The sequence below is a fragment of the Argopecten irradians genome, chromosome 3 (genome assembly GCF_041381155.1).
Source record: "Argopecten irradians isolate NY chromosome 3, Ai_NY, whole genome shotgun sequence".
Classification (NCBI taxonomy): domain Eukaryota; kingdom Metazoa; phylum Mollusca; class Bivalvia; order Pectinida; family Pectinidae; genus Argopecten; species Argopecten irradians.
The window spans coordinates 28,038,489-28,063,709 of NC_091136.1; the positions used below are offsets into that span (position 1 = coordinate 28,038,489).

General features: G+C 36.0%; 1 protein-coding gene and 16 non-coding genes across 18 annotated transcripts; 6 read left to right on the forward strand and 11 right to left on the reverse strand.

Moving 5' to 3' along the window:
* The first annotated feature begins 3,085 nt into the window (after positions 1–3,085).
* Positions 3,086–7,698, forward strand: LOC138320002 (solute carrier family 25 member 45-like). 2 transcript variants are annotated; one of them, XM_069263102.1, is made up of 6 exons: positions 3,086–3,205; positions 3,909–3,975; positions 4,377–4,420; positions 6,235–6,315; positions 6,673–6,919; positions 7,219–7,698. In XM_069263102.1, the coding sequence occupies exons 2-6, from the start codon at positions 3,930–3,932 to the stop codon at positions 7,692–7,694; spliced, it is 894 nt and encodes a 297-aa protein (XP_069119203.1). In that variant the 5' UTR covers positions 3,086–3,205; positions 3,909–3,929; the 3' UTR covers positions 7,695–7,698. The 2 variants fall into 2 exon arrangements, with proteins under 2 accessions (XP_069119203.1, XP_069119202.1); XM_069263101.1 differs by lacking the exon at positions 3,086–3,205 and having other exon boundaries at positions 3,221–3,975.
* A 1,429-nt stretch (positions 7,699–9,127) lies between these two features.
* On the forward strand, positions 9,128–9,199 carry Trnap-ugg (transfer RNA proline (anticodon UGG)). Its single transcript has one exon. It is a non-coding gene; the product is annotated as a tRNA-Pro (tRNA).
* A 779-nt stretch (positions 9,200–9,978) lies between these two features.
* Positions 9,979–10,050, reverse strand: Trnap-cgg (transfer RNA proline (anticodon CGG)). Its single transcript has one exon. It is a non-coding gene; the product is annotated as a tRNA-Pro (tRNA).
* Positions 10,051–10,289: 239 nt separating this feature from the next.
* Positions 10,290–10,361, reverse strand: Trnap-agg (transfer RNA proline (anticodon AGG)). Its single transcript has one exon. It is a non-coding gene; the product is annotated as a tRNA-Pro (tRNA).
* Positions 10,362–10,667: 306 nt separating this feature from the next.
* On the forward strand, positions 10,668–10,739 carry Trnap-ugg (transfer RNA proline (anticodon UGG)). The gene has a single exon. It is a non-coding gene; the product is annotated as a tRNA-Pro (tRNA).
* A 775-nt stretch (positions 10,740–11,514) lies between these two features.
* Trnap-cgg (transfer RNA proline (anticodon CGG)) lies at positions 11,515–11,586 on the reverse strand. The gene has a single exon. It is a non-coding gene; the product is annotated as a tRNA-Pro (tRNA).
* A 239-nt stretch (positions 11,587–11,825) lies between these two features.
* On the reverse strand, positions 11,826–11,897 carry Trnap-agg (transfer RNA proline (anticodon AGG)). Its single transcript has one exon. It is a non-coding gene; the product is annotated as a tRNA-Pro (tRNA).
* Positions 11,898–12,203: 306 nt separating this feature from the next.
* On the forward strand, positions 12,204–12,275 carry Trnap-ugg (transfer RNA proline (anticodon UGG)). The gene has a single exon. It is a non-coding gene; the product is annotated as a tRNA-Pro (tRNA).
* A 774-nt stretch (positions 12,276–13,049) lies between these two features.
* Positions 13,050–13,121, reverse strand: Trnap-agg (transfer RNA proline (anticodon AGG)). Its single transcript has one exon. It is a non-coding gene; the product is annotated as a tRNA-Pro (tRNA).
* Positions 13,122–13,360: 239 nt separating this feature from the next.
* On the reverse strand, positions 13,361–13,431 carry Trnap-agg (transfer RNA proline (anticodon AGG)). Its single transcript has one exon. It is a non-coding gene; the product is annotated as a tRNA-Pro (tRNA).
* A 308-nt stretch (positions 13,432–13,739) lies between these two features.
* On the forward strand, positions 13,740–13,811 carry Trnap-ugg (transfer RNA proline (anticodon UGG)). The gene has a single exon. It is a non-coding gene; the product is annotated as a tRNA-Pro (tRNA).
* Positions 13,812–14,586: 775 nt separating this feature from the next.
* On the reverse strand, positions 14,587–14,658 carry Trnap-cgg (transfer RNA proline (anticodon CGG)). The gene has a single exon. It is a non-coding gene; the product is annotated as a tRNA-Pro (tRNA).
* Positions 14,659–14,898: 240 nt separating this feature from the next.
* Trnap-agg (transfer RNA proline (anticodon AGG)) lies at positions 14,899–14,970 on the reverse strand. Its single transcript has one exon. It is a non-coding gene; the product is annotated as a tRNA-Pro (tRNA).
* A 306-nt stretch (positions 14,971–15,276) lies between these two features.
* On the forward strand, positions 15,277–15,348 carry Trnap-ugg (transfer RNA proline (anticodon UGG)). The gene has a single exon. It is a non-coding gene; the product is annotated as a tRNA-Pro (tRNA).
* Positions 15,349–16,126: 778 nt separating this feature from the next.
* Trnap-cgg (transfer RNA proline (anticodon CGG)) lies at positions 16,127–16,198 on the reverse strand. Its single transcript has one exon. It is a non-coding gene; the product is annotated as a tRNA-Pro (tRNA).
* A 240-nt stretch (positions 16,199–16,438) lies between these two features.
* Positions 16,439–16,510, reverse strand: Trnap-agg (transfer RNA proline (anticodon AGG)). The gene has a single exon. It is a non-coding gene; the product is annotated as a tRNA-Pro (tRNA).
* A 5,581-nt stretch (positions 16,511–22,091) lies between these two features.
* Trnap-cgg (transfer RNA proline (anticodon CGG)) lies at positions 22,092–22,163 on the reverse strand. The gene has a single exon. It is a non-coding gene; the product is annotated as a tRNA-Pro (tRNA).
* Positions 22,164–25,221: the final 3,058 nt, after the last annotated feature.

The window sequence follows — 25,221 nt, forward strand, 5'->3', positions numbered from 1 at the left end:
CTTTTTGTTATGAATGAAATAAATTTATTTATTGCAGTGTAATGGTTTTGTTATTTAAATGTATAAGAGGTACTGTTCCAATATAACATTAATATGAGAGATAACTTGTGTGGCGGTAAATTGTTGGTTGGTTGATTGACTAGACTAACATCACATTAACCATCGGGGTTATTAGTTATAGACGGCCTACCGTGTATGCGGAGTGTTGCGTGTATGAAGTGTATGCGGTTTTTGGGAGACTGCAGTATGTCCTTGTGCCTTCTTGTATAGTGGGATTCTTGTCCTTTTATGTGCTACATTGTATATCACTGAGGAAAGATGCTTATCACAGATACATGCAGGGTTTATATGTACACATATGTGCAAGGTTTTATAGAAATGTACAGAGTTACACCGAAAATAGCAATATTACAAAGAAATGTGCAGTTGTATACAAAATGCTCATTTTTAGCTTACCTTGCCCGAAGGGCCCGTGAGCTTATGTCATGACGTGCGTCCGTGCGTCCGTCAACATTTCATTCAAATCGCTTCTAGTCATAGAGTGCTGCATGGATTGTAACCAAAGTTAGCCAGAAACATCCTTTGGGGAAGGGGATCAGAGCTTGTATAAAATTTGGCTAAGATCCCCCGGGGGCAGAAGGGACGGGGCCCAATAGGGGAAATAGAGGTAAATCCTTTAAATTGCTACTAGTCATATAGTTGTGCATGAATTGTAACCGAATTTGACTTTAGAAACATCCTCTAGGGAAGGGGAACAGAATTTGTATAAATTTTGGCCCTGACCCCCCGGAGCAGGATGAGTGGGGCCAATATGGAAATGGCAATATTTGAATTCCTTCAGAAAAGGAACAATGAACCTGCATTCAGAACATTACTTGGCATTACAAACCAGATGAGTGATACAGGCCCTCTGGAACTTTTGTATGCGAAAGGTTATGCAATCTACGACGAGGTTTCACAGTTCACAGTGTCTACTAAATGCTAAATTATGTACATAAATATTGATGGTTCTACAAGGAAAATGCCATATTGCACAGTAGTAACTGCTAAAGATGCCACGTTTTATAAATCGGTTCAATGGTGTATAACAAATAGTATATTGTACCCTGTTATACATAAAGATACAAGGTTGGAAAGGAGTATCAAAGGTTCTAAATAACAATTAGAAAAGATTGTGAGGATAGTAGGTTTGAGGATATTGATAAACACTGGCGAAAGATATCGATATTCACAAACCGTTTTTTTACAGACATGTATTGTTTGTTTATCGCAAATATATTTCTCAACTGTGTGTCATTTCATAATAGACCTATTACGATATACACATGTACGTTCATGCATATATTCAAAAAGAAATTTGCACACACATAAAAATAATTTTTGTTATCAGTGAGACACAAAACGCATTCCTACAAACCAAATAATCCTTTGAACTGGCTTGGAAAACACCAACCAGATATCAGTAAGTGTTTTGACAGACGAATGGCTTATTTATCTGCATGAAGTCATACATGTAAATCCACTCGTAAAACTTATGAAACCGTTATTAGGAATATAATGATTAGATTTTTTTTCGAATATTTTAAAGACGTGCTGGGTGTGTACAACTATGGCTATTTCTCAGATAGTACTGAAGGGATCTGTCTCAAATTTCATATGTAGGTTCCCCTAGGGACCTAGTTGTGCATATTGCATTTTGGGACCGATCGGTTAACAAGATGGCCGCCAGGCAGCCATCTTGGACTTTGTTATTCAAAGTTTGTTATCGCTATTTCTCAGAAAGTACTGAAGGGATCTGTCTCAAAATTCATATGTAGGTTCCCCTAGGGCCCTAGTTGTGCATATTGTGATTTGGGACCGATCGGTCAACAAAATTGCTGCCAGGCAGCCATCTTGGATTTTTATATTCAAAGTTTGTTATCGCTATTTCTCAGAAAGTATTGAATGGATCTTTCTCAAATTTCACATGTAGGTTCCCCTAGGGCCCTAGTTGTGCATATTGTGATTTAGGACCGATTGATCAACAAGATGGCCGCCAAGGAGTCATCTTGGATTTTGATAGTTGAAGTTTGTTACCGCTATTTCTCAAAAGGTACTGAAGCGATCTGTCTCAAATTTTGTATGTAGTATGTTTGAAAAAGTTAAAAAGTAGAGAAAAGATCCATCTTTCCTTTGTCAGATATAGATCATTCTTTGGTTGGCGCCAAGATCCCTCTGGGATCTCTTGTTTAAGACGTGCTGGGTGTGCTACAACTGTGCTAACAAATCTATATCTCTGTAAATGAGTAATATAGAAATCATAAACATTTTCCCGAAAATACATTTTGTTCTCAATATTTAAAGTTCGCGCTGGCATTGACTAAATAATTTTACTTTCACTTTCTATTAATATCAATACACAATGAGACAGTGCGACTAGCGATCTACAAATTTTTGACAAAAAATATTTTAATGGAGGATACATTTATTTTTGACAAAAATGATATTTTAAACACATATTGCTATAGATGTAAACTCACGTAAGATTTATACAGACTCAATTATCACTATTGGTTCATAACCTAAACAATTGTTTTTTTTTCTGTATGTTTATTTTCGAAGACACCGCCAGTTGAATATATTAATAGTTTGGTCTATTTTGATTGTTCTTATAAAATCTGAATAAATTTAACACAGTGCATTCAGTGGTTATATGGTGATCCAATATGTTCAAGGATGATGTGCTTTATTTTGTGTCGCTGTCGTTACTATAGTGTAATTTGGTTGCCAAAGGTATTGAGTTTTTTTAAATTAAGTATTAGATGATCATAACCGACATTTGCTTTTTTTGAGACAATCGCTTTTAAATTGTCAAAGACCAGTATCATGTTTGCAAATTATACAACAATAATTAATAAATAAATCTACAGTGAAGAAACCATCTGTTAGTGAAAATAACACTTCCGAATTCATAGTGGCAGTTTGCCATTATGCTAAGTGGATAGGAAGGATTTTGCTTTAGATAGCGACAGGGACTTATCGTGATCGCTTCTAGATACATAAGATAAGCTAGAGAATCATCACCTGGAATTTCTCATACATTTATCACACACGATAATAACCGTTGATTATATACCAGAAGATTCACCGAATATGTAAAAGGATAACTATTCCACACATTGTCAGTCAGATTCATCCTATAGAACGTCTAGACTTTGACTTGCAGGTAAGTTACATTTGCACCTTTAATTTGCTTTTATCTAGATACAATGACTTTATATATTTAAAATGGAAATCAAATGTGGCAAATGAAGATATTTAATAACAAAAGTTTTAATTTGGTATATTATTTTTCAAACAAATTAAGACTCTGTCTTTCTATTTTCGGTTTTAGCATTAAATTAGATACGGTGTGCAAACTGTATCTAGGATTAAGTCACTTAATCTACCAAACACGCTCTTTAAAATATAATATGCTCATACCTTTAAAATTTATTTGGATATTCAATTGAGACCGCAAATTATAAATGACTAAATAAATATTACTGTTTTGTAAGTAAGCATCATATTAAGTACTGTATCATTATCATCAACTTTATATTTTGGTAAAGCTACACTTATACATATATGAAACACATCAACATCAATTTTTGCAACAAAATAATATTTTATCAAAACAGATTTTTTTTATTTTCAATAGGGTTAAACGTTATTTAGAATTAAAACACTAATTCCTATAGAAACGCTGCACTTATAGTGATTTTGTTATTTGATTGATATTGAAATGTGTAATGCCAAGTAAAAATATCATATAATTCAAATGGGTTTAACTTTAAGTGACTGAAAACATGTTAAGAACCAAAATGCGATGGTAGTTTTTATGAAGTTCTTCTAACATGAAAATAAGTGTTACTTTTGGCTATGTAAAGCAGGTTTACTTACCGCAAGGAATGCCGGGACACTGGTCACATGACTACCTGGCAGGAGGATTGGGAGGTAAGGTTAGTACCGTAATTCAACACATAAATATCAAATACACACCACATACATTATGACATTCTTTAAGATTATCCCATAAAACTTAGTGGTTGTAAATATCAATTAAATGATGAATATTGTAACATCTCATACAGTATAAAACATTTGGATATGTCTTGATTTCGAAACGAAATAAAATTGGCAATACTGTATAATTCAACTTGATTTTTTGTTGGTCAATTGTTGCTATTTAAAACAAAACAAAATAATATAAAAAAGAGTCTGAAAGAGTTAAAAACACAGAATACGGAAAAATAATTTTAGTCGAATAAGCTTTGAATACCCTGTAATTTATATAACTTGAGGTAAAGACATGATCCATACCTGGTTTTTAAACGTTCTATTGGTGTTATGTATAGGCGCAGCAGGACTTCTTGTTGGCCATCCGTTTGATACCGTAAAGGTGAGTACTAAGTAATATATTTATTTATGCCCTTCCACACATATCAAGAACATCGCAACGACTAAATGATGTTGAATTGGCCACCCAAAATAAGGGTGGCATTTAAATTTATTACTATAAATCCACAATGTGGATTAAAACATGAAATAATGATTGTTAAAGTAAAGTATTAGCAATCTTACAATATTAGCAATTAAAACATGGCTATGATGTCATCTCTTGTTGTCCCCGGTACTTTCTTTAGACAATTGTTAAAGTACTTGTTCTGTCTGTAGATTAGTACACCTTTCATTGTACATTAGTTTACCTGTAGCTGTAGATTAGTTTCAACTAATCTACAGTTCCAGGTAAACTAATGTACAATGAAAGGTAGAGAGTGACACTACATGCAGCATTGTAAAATTGGACAGATAAATAACAAATAAATGTAATCAAATTCAACATAAATGTAATAGAAAACTTCAATAATACATATTATTACATATTTTCTGTTTTATATATTGATTCATGGACATCGGCATAAATCCAATCACATCAACCACAACGCATAAAATTACTCCTTGTGTTGAAATCAAGACTCTTTAGCATTTCGACAGCGCAGTCATTCCTACAATGATCTTTGGAGTTTAAATAGAAATGTGCACTTTCTTTCTTTGAAATTTGAATGATTTCACTGTTAATTGCTTCATTTCTTGAATACATACACGTAACACATAAATTCATGTTTCCCAAATTGAATAAATTCGGTACAATTCTTTATCCAAGAATCACACAAAGCCTAATGAACAAATTTGAAATTTTAAGCTTTCTATTCATCACTTTGCCGTTTTCACTGAATTTCAATGTAGTTTCCCATAGAATCCACTAAATCTTGATATTATGATTTAGGACCAATCATATTCTTCATTCCATGACGTAGAGCGGTATATTCAAAATTAATTCGTTTCCATGGTAATCCTCCATATCATGTGAATTTCCGACAAGTTGTATCCAAGTGAATTGTCTGCCTCTGACATAAACAGCAGTTAAATTAACATATCACAAAATAAACTCTCTTATTGGAAATTTGATAATCATTTTAGATAGTTTGACTTCGTAAAGATCGGATCTGCACTGTCTGCCATGTTGCCTCTTTTACTGCTCCACTCAGAATGAAGAGAACACAAACTCACAAAAAATTCTCTGTTAATAACATTGGTATGGAATTTCATGAAAAATTCATGCAATGCATGCACGACCAGAGTAGACATATTGCAACTGTGTTGACATGTTCAGTGTCAGAGATGCTTGAAGTCCAAGGAAGAGTGAAGTATAACTGACACTCAAAACGTGACTATTATGACGTCACCAATGTTGACGTGGTGACGTCAACTGATCACCGTCAAAATGGCTGTTCCATCATGTAGATTAAATCGTCGTTGATAGACGGTTTCCCTGGTCTAGTTTAAAGAATGTTAATGCAGAGACCCCAAAATGAGTTGCTAGCGCGCATTATGAAGATTGTCTGCAAAGTTCTGGCATCTATATAGATCATAGATGCCATAGGAAGATAGTTTAATGCTTAAATAATCACGTGGATGTAGATTTCAGGACGAAACACATCACGCGAAATCACCGGCTGAACGATATCACTAGGAATTTCTCATGGTCGTTTCTATTTTTCGATCTTGGGGTATTTTGTATTGACATTCAATCGTATTTCCCTATTTATATTACAATTTTTCAAGAAAATATTTGTATCTCACTGATCTTCTCGTGATTCATAAGACTGTAGTGTTACTGGTTCATAACTCGATGTATTCTGTGTGTACTAGGTTCAGCTACAGACTCGGGCCCATAACCAGCGTTACAGTGGAACGTTTGACGCTGTTTCTGGTATCCAACAGACCGGTTGGGTAGGTTTTAAGTTATACGATAATGTAGTATATGATACCGTTAGACGTGCATTTTGGATTTGTCATTTCGTTCAAAAAGTAGGTTTTGTTGATATTTAAGCGGAAAAGTGCGTCTTTGTCAGTTTTCAATTGTTCTGAGTGTACATGTACCAACATTGCCAAACGTCAACAAATAAACATAGCTTTACATGTTTATGTAACGTAACATCTGCTTAAATAGCCATTGAAGTTCAATTTAACCAATAATACCAAAAATAGTATGTTCATACAAATGAAATGTCACATCAACAAAACATCAATGCTCATTTTTAACCATTATCCTTTTTCTGTTTGAATTTGCTCTATTACGTGTTTCAGGTTCGAGGGTTTTTCCGGGGATTATCATGGCCTCTTTTTACGTTTGGTATAGTAAACAGCATACTTCTTGGTGTATATGGAAACACAATGAAGTTGTTAGAAAAGAAAGATCCAAAGGACCGGAAGACACATTATACAAATGTGTACTTAGCCGGTTGTGTCGGGGGAGCAGCCTTCCAAGTGGTAGCAATACCATTTGATTACATAAAAGTAGTTCTTCAATCGCAAATAAAGCACAACAAGGAAGGTAAACAACCTGTGTAAACATTATTTTAGCTATTTACTAGAAAGTATTTAAATCACATGAAATAACTTTCAATTTATTTTCTACATTTATATATTTATATTCCAATGATATCTCATATTCAAATGATATTTTCATGTTGCAGGCAACCGTTTTAGGACTGGTTTTGTACCTGATTTGATCGAACGCATCATGATTTCGTTATCATTATGGAAAACTTTAAAATCACTGCTAGCTATGTAACTTCTCTTAAAGCTTTCTCCAACTTCATTAAAATCTTTTCATATTTCCCTTGTGTTAAGGTCCATTCGGCAGTCCACATAGGACGGGATATTTTCGTGGACCAGTAGAGGCTACAGTCCACACCTACCGTACTGTAGGCCTAACAGGTTTATATAAAGGCGGGACCGTCATGGCGGTACGGGATGTTCCCACATGTGGTCTGTATATGCTTACTTATTCCTACATTGGAGACTTCCTTAGACAGAAACAGTGGACAGACAGTCGAGGAATTATCGCCGAGCTCATCTCTGGAGGATGTGCTGGAAGTCTAGCTTGGTTTGCTACCATGCCATTTGACGTTATAAAAAGCCGATATCAGGCCGATTTCAGTGGTCTTTATAAACGACCATTGGATTGTGCAATTGCAAGCTATAAAGAGGAGGGATTCCGAGTGTTTTATAGAGGGACGTTCGTTACTTGTTTACGGGCATTTCCCTCATGTGCAGTTGCAATGCTGGTTTATTCATATGTATTGGATAAATTAAAGAAAACATAGACTTTCACTATCTTGTGTTATCCTTTAATCAAATTGACTGATAGCCAGGTGTAATGTAGTCGCGCCTACTGCTCGCAAAACACGTGTACATATTCAATCTCGGAGCAAACACCGTAGCATACACAACACAAAATGCAAAATCACGTGCGGTTTGATTGACACCTGGTGATCCGTAAATCATCCAAGTAAACAGGCACATCAACGTTCCAAAAATGATTGAACGGTGTTCCGTAAATAATAAAACCCAACAAAACCAGAACTCGTCCGGGAGTCGAACCCGAGACCACTCGCACCCGAAGCGAGAATCATACCACTAGACCAACGCGCCAGACAGTTAGTGAAACAGATCAATTCTAATTCAAAAGTTGGTCATAACTTTATGTAATGCAATTAATTTTCACCCTATCTTTATTTACAAAGTTGGATGTGTCTTTGTTTCACTACGAAAACGATATTTTATAACACTATTGTAAACGATCAAAATTAAAATAAATAAATTAAAGGGTTTTAGAAAAGGTGTGTATTTCGTTAAAGTATCTGCAGAGATAAGACGTGTTAACTAATTTCTCGCTTATCTTATAGCACACATAAAAAGAGGTTATGTAGATTCTATCTCAGCGGACTTGTGCCGTAATAAAATATTTTGACACAACGCATACATGGCAGACCGTCCTTAAAAGACACTGCCTGTTGATAGGACGTAAAGTTAATCAAACAAACAAACCTACTGTGATCAGACTTGCATTATAACCAAATTTTTAAACGTTCAAAAAAGTTTTTTTTCACTAACAACATTCGGAGCATATATATTTACAATATTCCAATCCTTATCTTCAATTGTTATCTTCAGTCGTAAAACTCTTCCGTAATACCCATCAAAACCGTCAGCATCACCGCCATCATCATCATCATCATCATCATCGACGTCATCGTCACACACATAAAAAGAGGTTATGTAGATTCTCTCTCAGCGGATCAGACTTGCATTATAATATTCATTGGAAATGCAAATATTTTTACTATTGCATGTATGCCAAACTACTATACACATCGAAGGTATATGGAGATGTTGATTAAAGTTGTATGGTCTATAACTTTCGCTCTTTTGGTCATAGTGAAAACTGTTTAAGTGTTAAACATATTTTTCTCCGTCTGCCTGAGGTTTAAATTTTCTAATTTTACCACTTTTTATAAAGTTGCAGCACTGGAAGTATCTTTAATTATAAAAGTAAAAAATCTTTTTAACGTGTACACGTGAAAAATAGGCTCGAAAGATGCCGAATCATTCCGAACACTTCCGAACATCGTCACGACAATCTCGAAGTAAAACGAGAGTTGTGAAACCAAGAGCAATACAACTTTAAACAATTAAAAGTACAAGTATGATGCAATCTAAGAAAATACTGGATTTTAACTCAAACTATTTATCAAGTGGCTCGTTGGTCTAGGGGTATGATTCTCGCTTTGGGTGCGAGAGGTCCCGGGTTCGAATCCCGGACGAGCCCGTTTACTTTTTATTTATATTTTCAAATTTCTAATTTTCATGTTAGTTAGGTGTTTGCCAAGGTTCTATTCTATGGCCACTATTATTTTTCATCAGGTTTATATTACCATATCGATGGTACTGCATAAAATTGTACATGCGGAGTGTGCGAGGCGACATAATTTGGAATCCTATTTTTTCTCTTCTTCCCATATTACTTTGTTCCTCCTATCGTTTGCCTTGACACCGCGTAACATTTGGTCTTTACTTGAATGCTGGCCTCTGTGAGGAGGTCCGGTTTCCAGCCCGGAACAAACCACACCATATAAAAGTGGAAGTCTCTGCTCGTGTTTAACACTCAGCATTAATGGAGTGAGGCTACTGGTTTGCCTCTTGCCAGTATAATGTAAGCGTATGGGGTGTGCTGTTCGGTGTCTTTGGTACCATGGTTCATTGAGATAGCACTATCAAAAGCGTCAAGACTTCCACTGTTACAATAGACACAGAACAAATATATATTGCAGCCTCTCAAAGCATACACGCATTCACATATGTAACAGATTGCAACCATGGCATATCGTCCATAAACGATCTTAGCCATTAACAGGACAGTAAGATCAATTAATCGACCGACCAACCAACCAGCCAATATCCAAATCAAAACAGCAAATGTAATCGATTAAACTCGAGTTGTTTGGAAAATACTGCTATAGTATAAGAATACACCAGGTGCTGTAGACACGTGTAAAGGATCAAAATGATTGAACGGCGTTCCGTAAAAAATAAAACCCAACAAAACCAGGGCTCGTCCGGGAGTCGAACCCGGGACCTCTCGCACCCGAAGCGAGAATCATACCACTAGACCAACGAGCCAGACAGTTAGTGAAAGTGATCAATTTTAATTTAAAAGTTGGTCATAACTTTATGTATTGCAATTAATTTTCATCTAACTTTATTTACAAAGGTGGATGTGTCTTTGTTTCACTACCAAAACGATATTGTATAACACTATTGTAAACGATCAAAATTAAAATAAATCTTGAGATGTGAAATGAATATTAATGTTTATTTATCAAGAATATTAAGATACATCAATTTATTAATAAAAAGTGGGGCTCGTCCGGGATTCGAACCCGGGACCTCTCGCACCCTAAGCGAGAATCATACCCCTAGACCAACGAGCCATACTTCATAGAGGGTTTAAGATTAGGTGTGTATTTCGTTTTAAAGTATCTGCAGAGATAAGACGTGTTCACTAATTTCTCGCTTATCTTATAGCACACATAAAAAAGAGGTTATGTAGATTCTCTCTCAGCGGATCAGACTTACATTATAATATTTATTGGAAATGCAAATATTTTTTCTATTGCATGTATGCCAAACTACTATACACATCGAAGGTATATGGAGATGTTGATTAAACAATTAAATGTACAAGTATGATGCAATCTAAGAAAATACTGGATTTTAACTCAAACTATTTATCAAGTGGCTCGTTGGTCTAGGGGTATGATTCTCGCTTTGGGTGCGAGAGGTCCCGGGTTCGAATCCCGGACGAGCCCGTTTACTTTTTATTTATATTTTCAAATTTCTAATTTTCATGTTAGGTAGGTGTTTGCCAAGGTTTTATTCTATGGCCACTATTATTTTTTCATCAGGTTTATATTACCATATCGATGGTACTGCATAAAATTGTACATGCGGAGTGTGCGAGGCGACATAATTTGGAATCCTATTTTTTCTCTTCTTCCCATATTACTTTGTTCCTCCTATCGTTTGCCTTGACACCGCGTAACATTTGGTCTTTACTTGAATGCTGGCCTCTGTGAGGAGGTCCGGTTTCCAGCCCGGAACAAACCACACCATATAAAAGTGGAAGTCTCTGCTCGTGTTTAACACTCAGCATTAATGGAGTGAGGCTACTGGTTTGCCTCTTGCCAGTATAATGTAAGCGTATGGGGTGTGCTGTTCGGTGTCTTTGGTACCATGGTTCATTGAGATAGCACTATCAAAAGCGTCAAGACTTCCACTGTTACAATAGACACAGAACAAATATATATTGCAGCCTCTCAAAGCATACACGCATTCACATATGTAACAGATTGCAACCATGGCATATCGTCCATAAACGATCTTAGCCATTAACAGGACAGTAAGATCAATTAATCGACCGACCAACCAGCCAATATCCAAATCAAAACAGCAAATGTAATCGATTAAACTCGAGTTGTTTGGAAAATACTGCTATAGTATAAGAATACACCAGGGCTGTAGACACGTGTAAAGGATCAAATTGATTGAACGGCGTTCCGTAAAAAATAAAACCCAACAAAACCAGGGCTCGTCCGGGAGTCGAACCCGGGACCTCTCGCACCCGAAGCGAGAATCATACCACTAGACCAACGAGCCAGACAGTTAGTGAAAGTGATCAATTTTAATTTAAAAGTTGGTCATAACTTTATGTATTGCAATTAATTTTCATCTAACTTTATTTACAAAGGTGGATGTGTCTTTGTTTCACTACCAAAACGATATTGTATAACACTATTGTAAACGATCAAAATTAAAATAAATCTTGAGATGTGAAATGAATATTAATGTTTATTTATCAAGAATATTAAGATACATCAATTTATCAATAAAAAGTGGGGCTCGTCCGGGATTCGAACCCGGGACCTCTCGCACCCTAAGCGAGAATCATACCCCTAGACCAACGAGCCATACTTCATAGAGGGTTTAAGATTAGGTGTGTATTTCGTTTTAAAGTATCTGCAGAGATAAGACGTGTTCACTAATTTCTCGCTTATCTTATAGCACACATAAAAAAGAGGTTATGTAGATTCTCTCTCAGCGGATCAGACTTACATTATAATATTTATTGGAAATGCAAATATTTTTTCTATTGCATGTATGCCAAACTACTATACACATCGAAGGTATATGGAGATGTTGATTAAACAATTAAATGTACAAGTATGATGCAATCTAAGGAAATACTGGATTTTAACTCAAACTTTTTATCAAGTGGCTCGTTGGTCTAGGGGTATGATTCTCGCTTTGGGTGCGAGAGGTCCCGGGTTCGAATCCCGGACGAGCCCGTTTACTTTTTATTTATATTTTCAAATTTCTAATTTTCATGTTAGGTAGGTGTTTGCCAAGGTTTTATTCTATGGCCACTATTATTTTTCATCAGGTTTATATTACCAGATCGATGGTACTGCATAAAATTGTACATGCGGAGTGTGCGAGGCGACATATTTTGGAATCCTATTTTTTCTCTTCTTCCCATATTATTTTGTTCCTCCAATCGTTTGCCTTGACACCGCGTAACATTTGGTCTTTACTTGAATGCTGGCCTCTGTGAGGAGGTCCGGTTTCCAGCCCGGAACAAACCACACCATATAAAAGTGGAAGTCTCTGCTCGTGTTTAACACTCAGCATTAATGGAGTGAGGCTACTGGTTTGCCCCTTGCCAGTATAATGTAAGCGTATGGGGTGTGCTGTTCGGTGTCTTTGGTACCATGGTTCATTGAGATAGCACTATCAAAAGCGTCAAGACTTCCACTGTTACAATAGACACAGAACAAATATATATGCAGCCTCTCAAAGCATACACGCATTCACATATGTAACAGATTGCAACCATGGCATATCGTCCATAAACGATCTTAGCCATTAACAGGACAGTAAGATCAATTAATCGACCGACCAACCAGCCAATATCCAAATCAAAACAGCAAATGTAATCGATTAAACTCGAGTTGTTTGGAAAATACTGCTATAGTATAAGAATACACCAGGTGCTGTAGACACGTGTAAAGGATCAAAATGATTGAACGGCGTTCCGTAAAAAATAAAACCCAACAAAACCAGGGCTCGTCCGGGAGTCGAACCCGGGACCTCTCGCACCCTAAGCGAGAATCATACCACTAGACCAACGAGCCAGACAGTTAGTGAAACTGATCAATTTTAATTTAAAAGTTGGTCATAACTTTATGTATTGCAATTAATTTTCATCTAACTTTATTTACAAAGGTGGATGTGTCTTTGTTTCACTACCAAAACGATATTGTATAACACTATTGTAAACGATCAAAATTAAAATAAATCTTGAGATGTGAAATGAATATTAATGTTTATTTATCAAGAATATTAAGATACATCAATTTATCAATAAAAAGTGGGGCTCGTCCGGGATTGAACCCGGGACCTCTCGCACCCTAAGCGAGAATCATACCCCTAGACCAACGAGCCATACTTCATAGAGGGTTTTAGAAAAGGTGTGTATTTCGTTTTAAAGTATCTGCAGAGATAAGACGTGTTCACTAATTTCTCGCTTATCTTATAGCACACATAAAAAGAGGTTATGTAGAGATTCTCTCTCAGCGGATCAGACTTACATTATAATATTTATTGGAAATGCAAATATTTTTTTCTATTGCATGTATGCCAAACTACTATACACATCGAAGGTATATGGAGATGTTGATTAAACAATTAAATGTACAAGTATGATGCAATCTAAGGAAATACTGGATTTTAACTCAAACTTTTTATCAAGTGGCTCGTTGGTCTAGGGGTATGATTCTCGCTTTGGGTGCGAGAGGTCCCGGGTTCGAATCCCGGACGAGCCCGTTTACTTTTTATTTATATTTTCAAATTTCTAATTTTCATGTTAGGTAGGTGTTTGCCAAGGTTTTATTCTATGGCCACTATTATTTTTCATCAGGTTTATATTACCAGATCGATGGTACTGCATAAAATTGTACATGCGGAGTGTGCGAGGCGACATATTTTGGAATCCTATTTTTTCTCTTCTTCCCATATTATTTTGTTCCTCCAATCGTTTGCCTTGACACCGCGTAACATTTGGTCTTTACTTGAATGCTGGCCTCTGTGAGGAGGTCCGGTTTCCAGCCCGGAACAAACCACACCATATAAAAGTGGAAGTCTCTGCTCGTGTTTAACACTCAGCATTAATGGAGTGAGGCTACTGGTTTGCCTCTTGCCAGTATAATGTAAGCGTATGGGGTGTGCTGTTCGGTGTCTTTGGTACCATGGTTCATTGAGATAGCACTATCAAAAGCGCCAAGACTTCCACTGTTACAATAGACACAGAACAAATATATACTGCAGCCTCTCAAAGCATACACGCATTCACATATGCAACAGATTGCAACCATGGCATATCGTCCATAAACGATCTTAGCCATTAACAGGACAGTAAGATCAATTAATCGACCGACCAACCAGCCAATATCCAAATCAAAACAGCAAATGTGATCGATTAAACTCAAGTTGTTTGGAAAATACTGCTATAGTATAAGAATACACCAGGTGCTGTAGACACGTGTAAAGGATCAAATTGATTGAACGGCGTTCCGTAAAAAATAAAACCCAACAAAACCAGGGCTCGTCCGGGAGTCGAACCCGGGACCTCTCGCACCCGAAGCGAGAATCATACCACTAGACCAACGAGCCAGACAGTTAGTGAAACAGATCAATTTTAATTTAAAAGTTGGTCATAACTTTATGTATTGCAATTAATTTTCACCCTAACTTTATTTACAAAGATGGATGTGTCTTTGTTTCACTACCAAAACGATATTGTATAACACTATTGTAAACGATCAAAATTAAAATAAATCTTGAGATGTGAAATGAATATTAATGTTTATTTATCAAGAATATTAAGATACATCAATTTATCAATAAAAAGTGGGGCTCGTCCGGGATTCGAACCCGGGACCTCTCGCACCCTAAGCGAGAATCATACCCCTAGACCAACGAGCCATACTTCATAGAGGGTTTAAGATTAGGTGTGTATTTCGTTTTAAAGTATCTGCAGAGATAAGACGTGTTCACTAATTTCTCGCTTATCTTATAGCACACATAAAAAAGAGGTTATGTAGATTCTCTCTCAGCGGATCAGACTTACATTATAATATTTATTGGAAATGCAAATATTTTTTCTATTGCATGTATGCCAAACTACTATACACATCGAAGGTATATGGAGATGTTGATTAAACAATTAAATGTACAAGTATGATGCAATCTAAGGAAATACTGGATTTTAACTCAAACTTTTTATCAAGTGGCTCGTTGGTCTAGGGGTATGATTCTCGCTTTGGGTGCGAGAGGTCCCGGGTTCGAATCCCGGACGAGCCCGTTTACTTTTTATTTATATTTTCAAATTTCTAATTTTCATGTTAGGTAGGTGTTTGCCAAGGTTTTATTCTATGGCCACTATTATTTTTCATCAGGTTTATATTACCAGATCGATGGTACTGCATAAAATTGTACATGCGGAGTGTGCGAGGCGACATATTTTGGAATCCTATTTTTTTTCTCTTCTTCCCATATTATTTTGTTCCTCCAATCGTTTGCCTTGACACCGCGTAACATTTGGTCTTTACTTGAATGCTGGCCTCTGTGAGGAGGTCCGGTTTCCAGCCCGGAACAAACCACACCATATAAAAGTGGAAGTCTCTGCTCGTGTTTAAACTCAGCATTAATGGAGTGAGGCTACTGGTTTGCCTCTTGCCAGTATAATGTAAGCGTATGGGGTGTGCTGTTCGGTGTCTTTGGTACCATGGTTCATTGAGATAGCACTATCAAAAGCGCCAAGACTTCCACTGTTACAATAGACACAGAACAAATATATATATTGCAGCCTCTCAAAGCATACACGCATTCACATATGTAACAGATTGCAACCATGGCATATCGTCCATAAACGATCTTAGCCATTAACAGGACAGTAAGATCAATTAATCGACCGACCAACCAGCCAATATCCAAATCAAAACAGCAAATGTCATCGATTAAACTCGAGTTGTTTGGAAAATACTGCTATAGTATAAGAATACACCAGGTGCTGTAGACACGTGTAAAGGATCAAATTGATTGAACGGCGTTCCGTAAAAAATAAAACCCAACAAAACCAGGGCTCGTCCGGGAGTCGAACCCGGGACCTCTCGCACCCGAAGCGAGAATCATACCACTAGACCAACGAGCCAGACAGTTAGTGAAAGTGATCAATTTTAATTTAAAAGTTGGTCATAACTTTATGTATTGCAATTAATTTTCACCCTAACTTTATTTACAAAGGTGGATGTGTCTTTGTTTCACTACCAAAACGATATTGTATAACACTATTGTAAACGATCAAAATTAAAATAAATCTTGAGATGTGAAATGAATATTAATGTTTATTTATCAAGAATATTTAGATACATCAATTTACCAATAAAAAGTGGGGCTCGTCCGGGATTCGAACCCGGGACCTCTCGCACCCTAAGCGAGAATCATACCCCTAGACCAACGAGCCATACTTCATATTTATTGGAAATGCAAATATTTTTTTCTATTGCATGTATGCCAAACTACTATACACATCGAGGGGGCTTCTCTTTGTGACAGGTGTGGGCGCTACGACTGTGATTGTTTTGACACTGGCGATAACCAGTACAGCGGAGACTCGGACGAGGCGGGTGATATTGCCGATGATGATGACTCGCGCTCTGTGATTGGAACCGCTGGTTCCATTCCGGTTCCATTCCGATTCCCGATGGGCGTTGTGATAGCTCTGACTCTATGAGCACCAGTGGTGGGGATGATGACGCTGACGATGACGTCGATGATGATGATGATGATGGCGGTGATGCTGACGGTGTTGGTAGTGACGGTCTTTGTAAGGATGTCGATCGCGAATCGGAATCCGCTCTGAGTCAGAACACTATAACTGACGGTAATGATGTTTGCTTTGGCGACGTCCTCGCGCAGCCAGTGTGTTCCAAGTTTTGGGATAATGATGGTATAGAGGAGGAGGGGGATGATGGTAAGAAAGTAACTGAGAGACCTAGTTCTGCTCAAGGAAAAGATTTTTTAAAATTAAAGGTTGGAGATGGTGGAGTAAAGAAAAAGAAAAAGAAGAAGAAGGCCAAAAAAGTTAAATAATTTTATAATGAACTTTGTCTTGTTGTGCTTTTTTATGTTTACGATATCATCCATTAATGTTAATGGTTTAAGGGATGTTGTTAAAGTTAAAAATTTATTTGAATACTTTCAGTATCATAATTATAAAGTTGTTTTATTGCAAGAAACTTTCTGGGATGACACTTTTGTCAATCAAATAAGTCACCTATGGAAAGGTAGGATTGTTTTTAACAATAGCAATGATAACAGGAAAGGTGTCGCTATTTTAGTGTCTAATGATTTTAAAGATGGTTTGATTGATTTTGATGGGTATGACGGAAGAGTTTTACGATTGAAGATAACAATTGAAGATAAGGATTGGAATATTGTTAATATATATGCTCCGAATGTTGATAGTGAAAAAAAAACTTTTTTTGAACGTTTAAAAATTTGGTTAGGACCATTTTTGGAGAATCTGATTACAGGGGGTGATTTTAATACTACTCTTTCCACTCTAGATCGTACAGGTGCTACGTCACATACGGTGAATCCTAGTGTGTCGGCATTGAAAAGTCTTATGTTTTCATGTGATATTCACGATATTTGGAGAGTTAGAAATAAAAATTGTGCTGTTTTTTTCACGGAAACGAGTGAGTTTAGATACTTTATCGCAAAGTCGTATAGACTACTTTCTAGTAGCTAAAACCATAAGTTCTTTTGTACAAAATGTATACTATAATGATACTTCGTTTAGTGATCATTGTTTTGTTGTTATGAAAATTGACTGTGATAGTGAAAGTAAAGGTCCAGGTATTTGGATTTTTAATAATTGTTTTTTGTTAGAAGATGATTTTAATACAAAAATAAGGTCTATAATAGATTCTGCTAAAAATTGCCCTTTGTATGTTAATGAACCGAAAGTTTGGTGGGATAATTTGAAATATAAAATTAAAAAGTTTTCTCGAGTTTATGGTAAGGATCGAAGAAAACAGAAAATGTCCGAGTTTTATAAGATTCAGAATAAACTGCATAATTATTCCTGTGATATAGCTAATGGGAGATCCTTTGATTGTACTAAGTATGATGAGTTAAAACAGAGTTTAGAAAAAATTTGAAAAAGAAAAGTGTAATGGGGCTGTTTTGAGGTCAAAAGCGAAATGGGCAGTAGATGGTGATAAAAATACTGGTTATTTTTTAAAATTGGAGAAGTATAGGCAGAACTCTAATGCCATAAAGTGTCTGCATGACAGCGATGGAAATGTTTTAGCGTCATCTGAAGAGATGTCTCATGAAATATTTAGTTTTTATAATCAATTGTATAATTGTATTGAAACAGATGATTGTGATATTGAAAATGTTTTAACTTTTATTGACAAAAAGGTATCTGAGGATGACAGAATCAAGTGCGATTCGCCTGTAACTGTTGATGAAATACACAAAGCTTTGTTTTCTATGTCTAAGTCTAAAAGTCCAGGCTTAGATGGTCTGACTGTTGAATTTTATTGCCATTTTTTTGATGATTTGAAATATATTTTTCCTCATGTTGTACAAAGTATCTGGGAAGAAAAAGAATTGACAAAAAGTATGAAACAAGGGGTTATTAATCTGGTTTATAAAAAGAGAGGTGATAAAACTTTGTTGAAAAATTGGAGGCCTATTAGCCTTTTAAACGTAGATTATAAAATTTTAGCCCGGGTTATGTCAGAGCGGCTTAAGTCTGTTTTGCCTTCTATTATTTCTGATTTTCAGTCTTGCTGTGTTGTTGGGCGTGATATCGCGGATACCATTTTTTGTGTGCGTGATATTATTGATCTTACTACACAGGAAGATCGTGAGGGGTATATTCTAAAAATTGATCAAGAAAAGGCCTTTGATCGTGTAAGTCATTCGTATTTGTTCAAAGTTTTGGAAAAATTTGGTTTTGGTGGGAATTTTGTTGACTGGATTAAGATATTTTACACCAATATTTCTAGTTCTGTAAAATATAATGGCAATCTTACCAAATTTATATCCATCCGGAACTCAGTACGGCAGGGCTGTCCAATTTCTGCGATGTTATATGTTTTGGCGGCAGAACCTTTGGGAAATATGATTTTGAAATCTCCAGATGTTAATGGTATTCACGGTTCCTAATACAAATTTTGAATCTAAAGTGTATCAACATGCGGATGATACTACTTTGACACTTGGAAATAAAATGTGTATTGAAAATGTTTTTAAATTATTGGAAATTTATAGTAAGGGATCTGGTGCCAAAATTAATAAAGATAAGTCAGAAATTCTATGTGTTGGCCAAGGTAATATTTCGCCAAATGAGCTTGATAAGTTTCGTATAAAATTATGCGAAAAGGTTATTTGTGTTCTTGGTGTGTATGTTGGTATAGATTTACGTTTATGTAACGAAAAGAATTGGGATACTAAGGTTGCTAACATTAGAAATACTTTGAAAATGTGGTCCCAGAGACAGTTAACTATACAAGGGAGAGCTATTGTAATTAATTCATTGTTGATGTCTAGATGTTGGTATTGTCTAACGTCACATACAATACCTCTGGCAGCTATTACTGAAATTAAGAAACTATGTATTGATTTTTTGTGGCATAAAAGTGCACATTTGGTCGCTTATGATACTATTATTGGCAAAAGAAAAGATGGTGGTTTGAATGTACCTGATATTGAATTAAAACTTAAAGCGTTTAGATTAAAATTTCTTTTAAGGTGGTTAGATACTTCTTGCAGAGCAGTCTGGAAATGTACGGGTCAGTATTTTTTTTAACAAAGTTCTGAATTTAAATCTCGATTTTGAGGTTATTTATTGTAAGTTTCCTAATAAGTATCTTAGATCTTTACCCATTGTTTATCACGAAATGTTAAAGGCTTGGTATATCTTTCAGTCTGTTAATGAAGTGTTCTACAATGAGGACACCTTTTTTGTGTATGAACAGCCGTTGTTTTTCAACCCAATATTTTTGAACAATGGCAAACCTATTTTTATTGAATGTTTCGCTAAAGCTGGTATAGTTAAGGTTAAACATTTGACTTTAGAAGTTGTATCCAAGTTCATTCACTCAAATGCAATAGTTGATGTTATCAAGGATAGTAATCCAGATATTTCTAGCGATATGATTTTAAATGATTATAAAATTATCATGGACTCGGTTCCTGCTAAATATAAAGATGTCATTTTCAGCAATGTACATACCAATATAAGAACTGAATGTAGACCTTTCGTTACATATATGGATGGTAATGGGACTACTGTACAGCTCTATCCAAAAACTACCAAAGATATATATGGGTGTTTCATTCGTCGATTTTTCAGAAGACCAAAATCAACTGAATATTGGTCAAATGTTTTTAATAGCATGAGCCTACCACAAGTCTTTGCAATAATGTATTTGCCATTTTTACCATGTGATATTGTTGATGTTCACTATCGTATTGTTCATAATACTATATTTACCATGGAAAAGCTGAAGAAAATTGGCACAGTTAATAATGACCAATGTCTAGTTTGTAAAACTGATTCAGAAACTTTACAGCATTTGTTTCTTGATTGTTCAGAACTTTCCGATTTTTTAGCCTATATCCAAACATTAGCAAAGAAACTTTTTTCAAAGGCTGATCAGAATTACTTATCGGATATTTCTCTAGGAAGTCTTGTACTTCTGGGTTTCACAAGAAAGATCAAATTCACTAATCCGTATTTCATTAACTTCTTTTTTGGAGTAGTTCGTTTCTGTATATTTAAAAGGCGCAACTTAGTAGTTAGTGATATGTCAAAGTTGAATTTGAAAACTTTCTTTAAGTATACACTTAGAAAAAATATTTTGATTATATTACACATTATTATCAAATGGCAAAGAAATATCAGTTGTTCAAAAAGTATATTGCTGCAGATAATGCATTGTTAAAAGGTGATGATATTTTTTTAAATTCTAATGATTTGAGTTCCTTTGTTTTAGATATCTAGTTAACACTATTGTACTCATTGTCTTTGCATTATTATTGCAAATGAAAAGAAATTGAATGTATGCGTTATAAAGTACGTGATATATTGATTTCAAATGTTTATATTAAATGAAATGTGAGGAGCCTTCGGGGCCCCAACCCCGGGGGTCCTATTTGCTGGGAACATTAAAAGATTATTTTTAAAGATAAAAAAAAAAATTCTCGCTTTGGGTGCGAGAGGTCCCGGGTTCGAATCCCGGACGAGCCCGTTTACTTTTTATTTATATTTTCAAATTTCTAATTTTCATGTTAGGTAGGTGTTTGCCAAGGTTTTATTCTATGGCCACTATTATTTTTCATCAGGTTTATATTACCAGATCGATGGTACTGCATAAAATTGTACATGCGGAGTGTGCGAGGGGACATATTTTGGAATCCTATTTTTTCTCTTCTTCCCATATTATTTTGTTCCTCCAATCGTTTGCCTTGACACCGCGTAACATTTGGTCTTTACTTGAATGCTGGCCTCTGTGAGGAGGTCCGGTTTCCAGCCCGGAACAAACCAGACCATATAAAAGTGGGATTCTCTGCTCGTGTTTAACACTCAGCATTAATGGAGTGAGGCTACTGGTTTGCCCCTTGCCAGTATAATGTAAGCGTATGGGGTGTGCTGTTCGGTGTCTTTGGTACCATGGTTCATTGAGATAGCACTATCAAAAGCGTCAAGACTTCCACTGTTACAATAGACACAGAACAAATATATACTGCAGCCTCTCAAAGCATACACGCATTCACATATGTAACAGATTGCAACCATGGCATATCGTCCATAAACGATCTTAGCCATTAACAGGACAGTAAGATCAATTAATCGACCGACCAACCAGCCAATATCCAAATCAAAACAGCAAATGTAATCGATTAAACTCAAGTTGTTTGGAAAATACTGCTATAGTATAAGAATACACCAGGTGCTGTAGACACGTGTAAAGGATCAAAATGATTGAACGGCGTTCCGTAAAAAATAAAACCCAACAAAACCAGGGCTCGTCCGGGAGTCGAACCCGGGACCTCTCGCACCCGAAGCGAGAATCATACCACTAGACCAACGAGCCAGACAGTTAGTGAAAGTGATCAATTTTAATTTAAAAGTTGGTCATAACTTTATGTATTGCAATTAATTTTCATCTAACTTTATTTACAAAGGTGGATGTGTCTTTGTTTCACTACCAAAACGATATTGTATAACACTATTGTAAACGATCAAAATTAAAATAAATCTTGAGATGTGAAATGAATATTAATGTTTATTTATCAAGAATATTAAGATACATCAATTTATCAATAAAAAGTGGGGCTCGTCCGGGATTCGAACCCGGGACCTCTCGCACCCTAAGCGAGAATTTTTTTTTTTTATCTTTAAAAATAATCTTTTAATGTTCCCAGCAAATAGGACCCCCGGGGTTGGGGCCCCGAAGAAGTATCTAACCACCTTTTAACAATGTATTATTTGCAGCAATATACTTTTTGAACAACTGATATTTTCAACTGATTATTTTCAATGCCGCTACACTTGTATTTACCTGATGTACAGTAATGCCAGTACGGTCAAGGTCAGAAAGAGTAGTATTAAAATCACCCCCTGTAATCAGGTTGTCCGAATAAGGTACAAGCCAATTTTTAAATCAATCAAAAAATAACTTTTTGTCACTCACAATATTAGGTGCATATATATTAACAATATTCCATTCAATATCATCTATTTTAATCTTAACCCTTAAAACTCTGCCATCATAACCATCAAAATCAATTATACCATCTTTCAAATTATTAGATATCAGAATAGCAACACCTTTTCTTTGGTTATTACTATTATTATAAATAATCTTGCCTTGCCACAAGTGACTTATCTGATTAATAAACATATCATCCCAAAAGGTTTCTTGCAATAATACTACTTGATAATAATTAGAATGACAATATTCAAACAAATTTCTAATTTTAACAACATCTCTTAATCCGTTCACATTTAATGATACACAAGTAAACATTAGAAGAGAAAACAAAAACGCAGAGATCATTTCGAAACACTTTTAACTTTTTTAGACTTCTTCTTTCTGTGTTTCCTTACACCAGACTTCCCTACTTTACTTTTAAGAATATTGTGTTCTTTCCCTAACTCCTGCTTTTCTCTAATCACGACTTCGTCCACCTCCTCCTCTGTCTCCCCCTTATCCCAGAATTTCCCCCCTGGAGACTGTTCACTGGCATTTAAAGGAAACACATCCCCATACGTGGGAGAATGATCGAACGTAGCTCCGGCACACGCACCGTTAACTGATTCAGCGCCATCACTAACATCCTCACTCCACGACACATTACCCTGAATCACAGAGCTCTCGGTATCACCTACCGACGGTTTCTCCAAAGTAAGTGTATTCTCACCATCATCTTCACCACACTCATCCTGATCATCATCATCATCACCACTACCACCATCTACCTCCTCTTCATCAACATCATCTCCACCATCCTCCTTCTCACCAGCAGACTTACCATCGACAGACATATCATCGCTAGTATGAACACTACCAACAACAGAATTTGTGTCACTCTGGTTAGCCCCCGTGTCAAAACACAGGCAATCATACCTGCCACATTGGTCACAGAGTATATCGATATGCCTGACTGCTCGCGCACAATCACACGCGTACCTGACCTCTCCGCAGCGAACACACGGTTGAGTTTTACAAGCTCTGCGGAAATGCCCCTGGCCACCACAGGTGAAACAAACAAATTGAGGGCAGTCTTTGAATAAATGTTCATCAGAGTAACAAAGAGAGCACACCTTCAATTGATTGTCATGGATTACACGATGGTACTCATTTCCGAATTTCATGGTGTATGGTAGAGACTTCAGGGTTGGGGGAAGTTTTACTCGCGCATATCGGGTACCGTCCGCGACGTTGGTTCCTTTGTAGAAACGACGTTTTATGGGGGAAAGTAGTTCAACACCAAGGTTTTCAAGTTTATGTTTTATTTCCTCATCATCAATATATGAAGGCAAATGCATAAAACTGACCAGTGTAAACTTCTGTGTAGCATCGTTACACTCATATCTCCTGCCGTCTATCAAAATACCATCCAATAATAGGTTGATACTCGCACGCCCCTCAAGGGTCACCTCAAACAAATTCCCTGATTTAGGGACACAGGCAAAAACAGCGCCCTCACCACAAAGTTCAGATATAACATCGATCACCTTGTAAGCCTTTAAGGACTTGTTGTCAATAACATCTACAATAACAGTATTGTCTTTAGTATAGCGTCTCTTGGTCTGAGAGGGGCCCGGGGCCGCCATCTCTCCGGCAAATACCGGCCAAATAGTCACAAAAATAACGGAAATTCCGAGAAAAAATCACATAATCAAAGTGTGATCACACTGGAAATGATGAAAACGATAAAATGTCACAAAATTAGGGTCTTAGACCCTATCTTACCACCGATGTTAATTGATTTGGTATCCGCTCATAGACAAACGTCCATTCACTCCAAAATCAAAACCGGAAGCCAGACAATGAGTACAATTGTGTTAACTAGATATCTAAAACAAAGGAACTCAAATCATTAGAATTTAAAGAAATATCACCACCTTTTAACAATGTATTATCTACAGCAATATACTTTTTGAACAACTGATATTTCTTTGCCATTTGATAATAATGTCTAATATAATCAAAATATTTTCTAAATGTATACTTAAAGAAAGTTTTCAAATTCAACTCTGACATATCACTAACTACTAAGTTGCGCCTTTTAAATATACAGAAACGAACTACTCCAAAAAAGAAGTTAATGAAATACGGATTAGTGAATTTGATCTTTCTTGTGAAACCCAGAAGTACAAGACTTCCTAGAGAAATATCCGATAAGTAATTCTGATCAGCCTTTGAAAAAAAGTTTCTTTGTTAATATTTGGATATAGGCTAAAAAATCGGAAAATTCTGAACAATCACGAAACAAATGCTGTAAAGTTTCTGAATCAGTTTTACAAACTAGACATTGGTCATTATTAACTGTGCCAATTTTCTTCAACTTTTCCATGGTAAATATAGTATTATGAACAATACGATAGTGAACATCAACAATATCACATGGTAAAAATGGCAAATA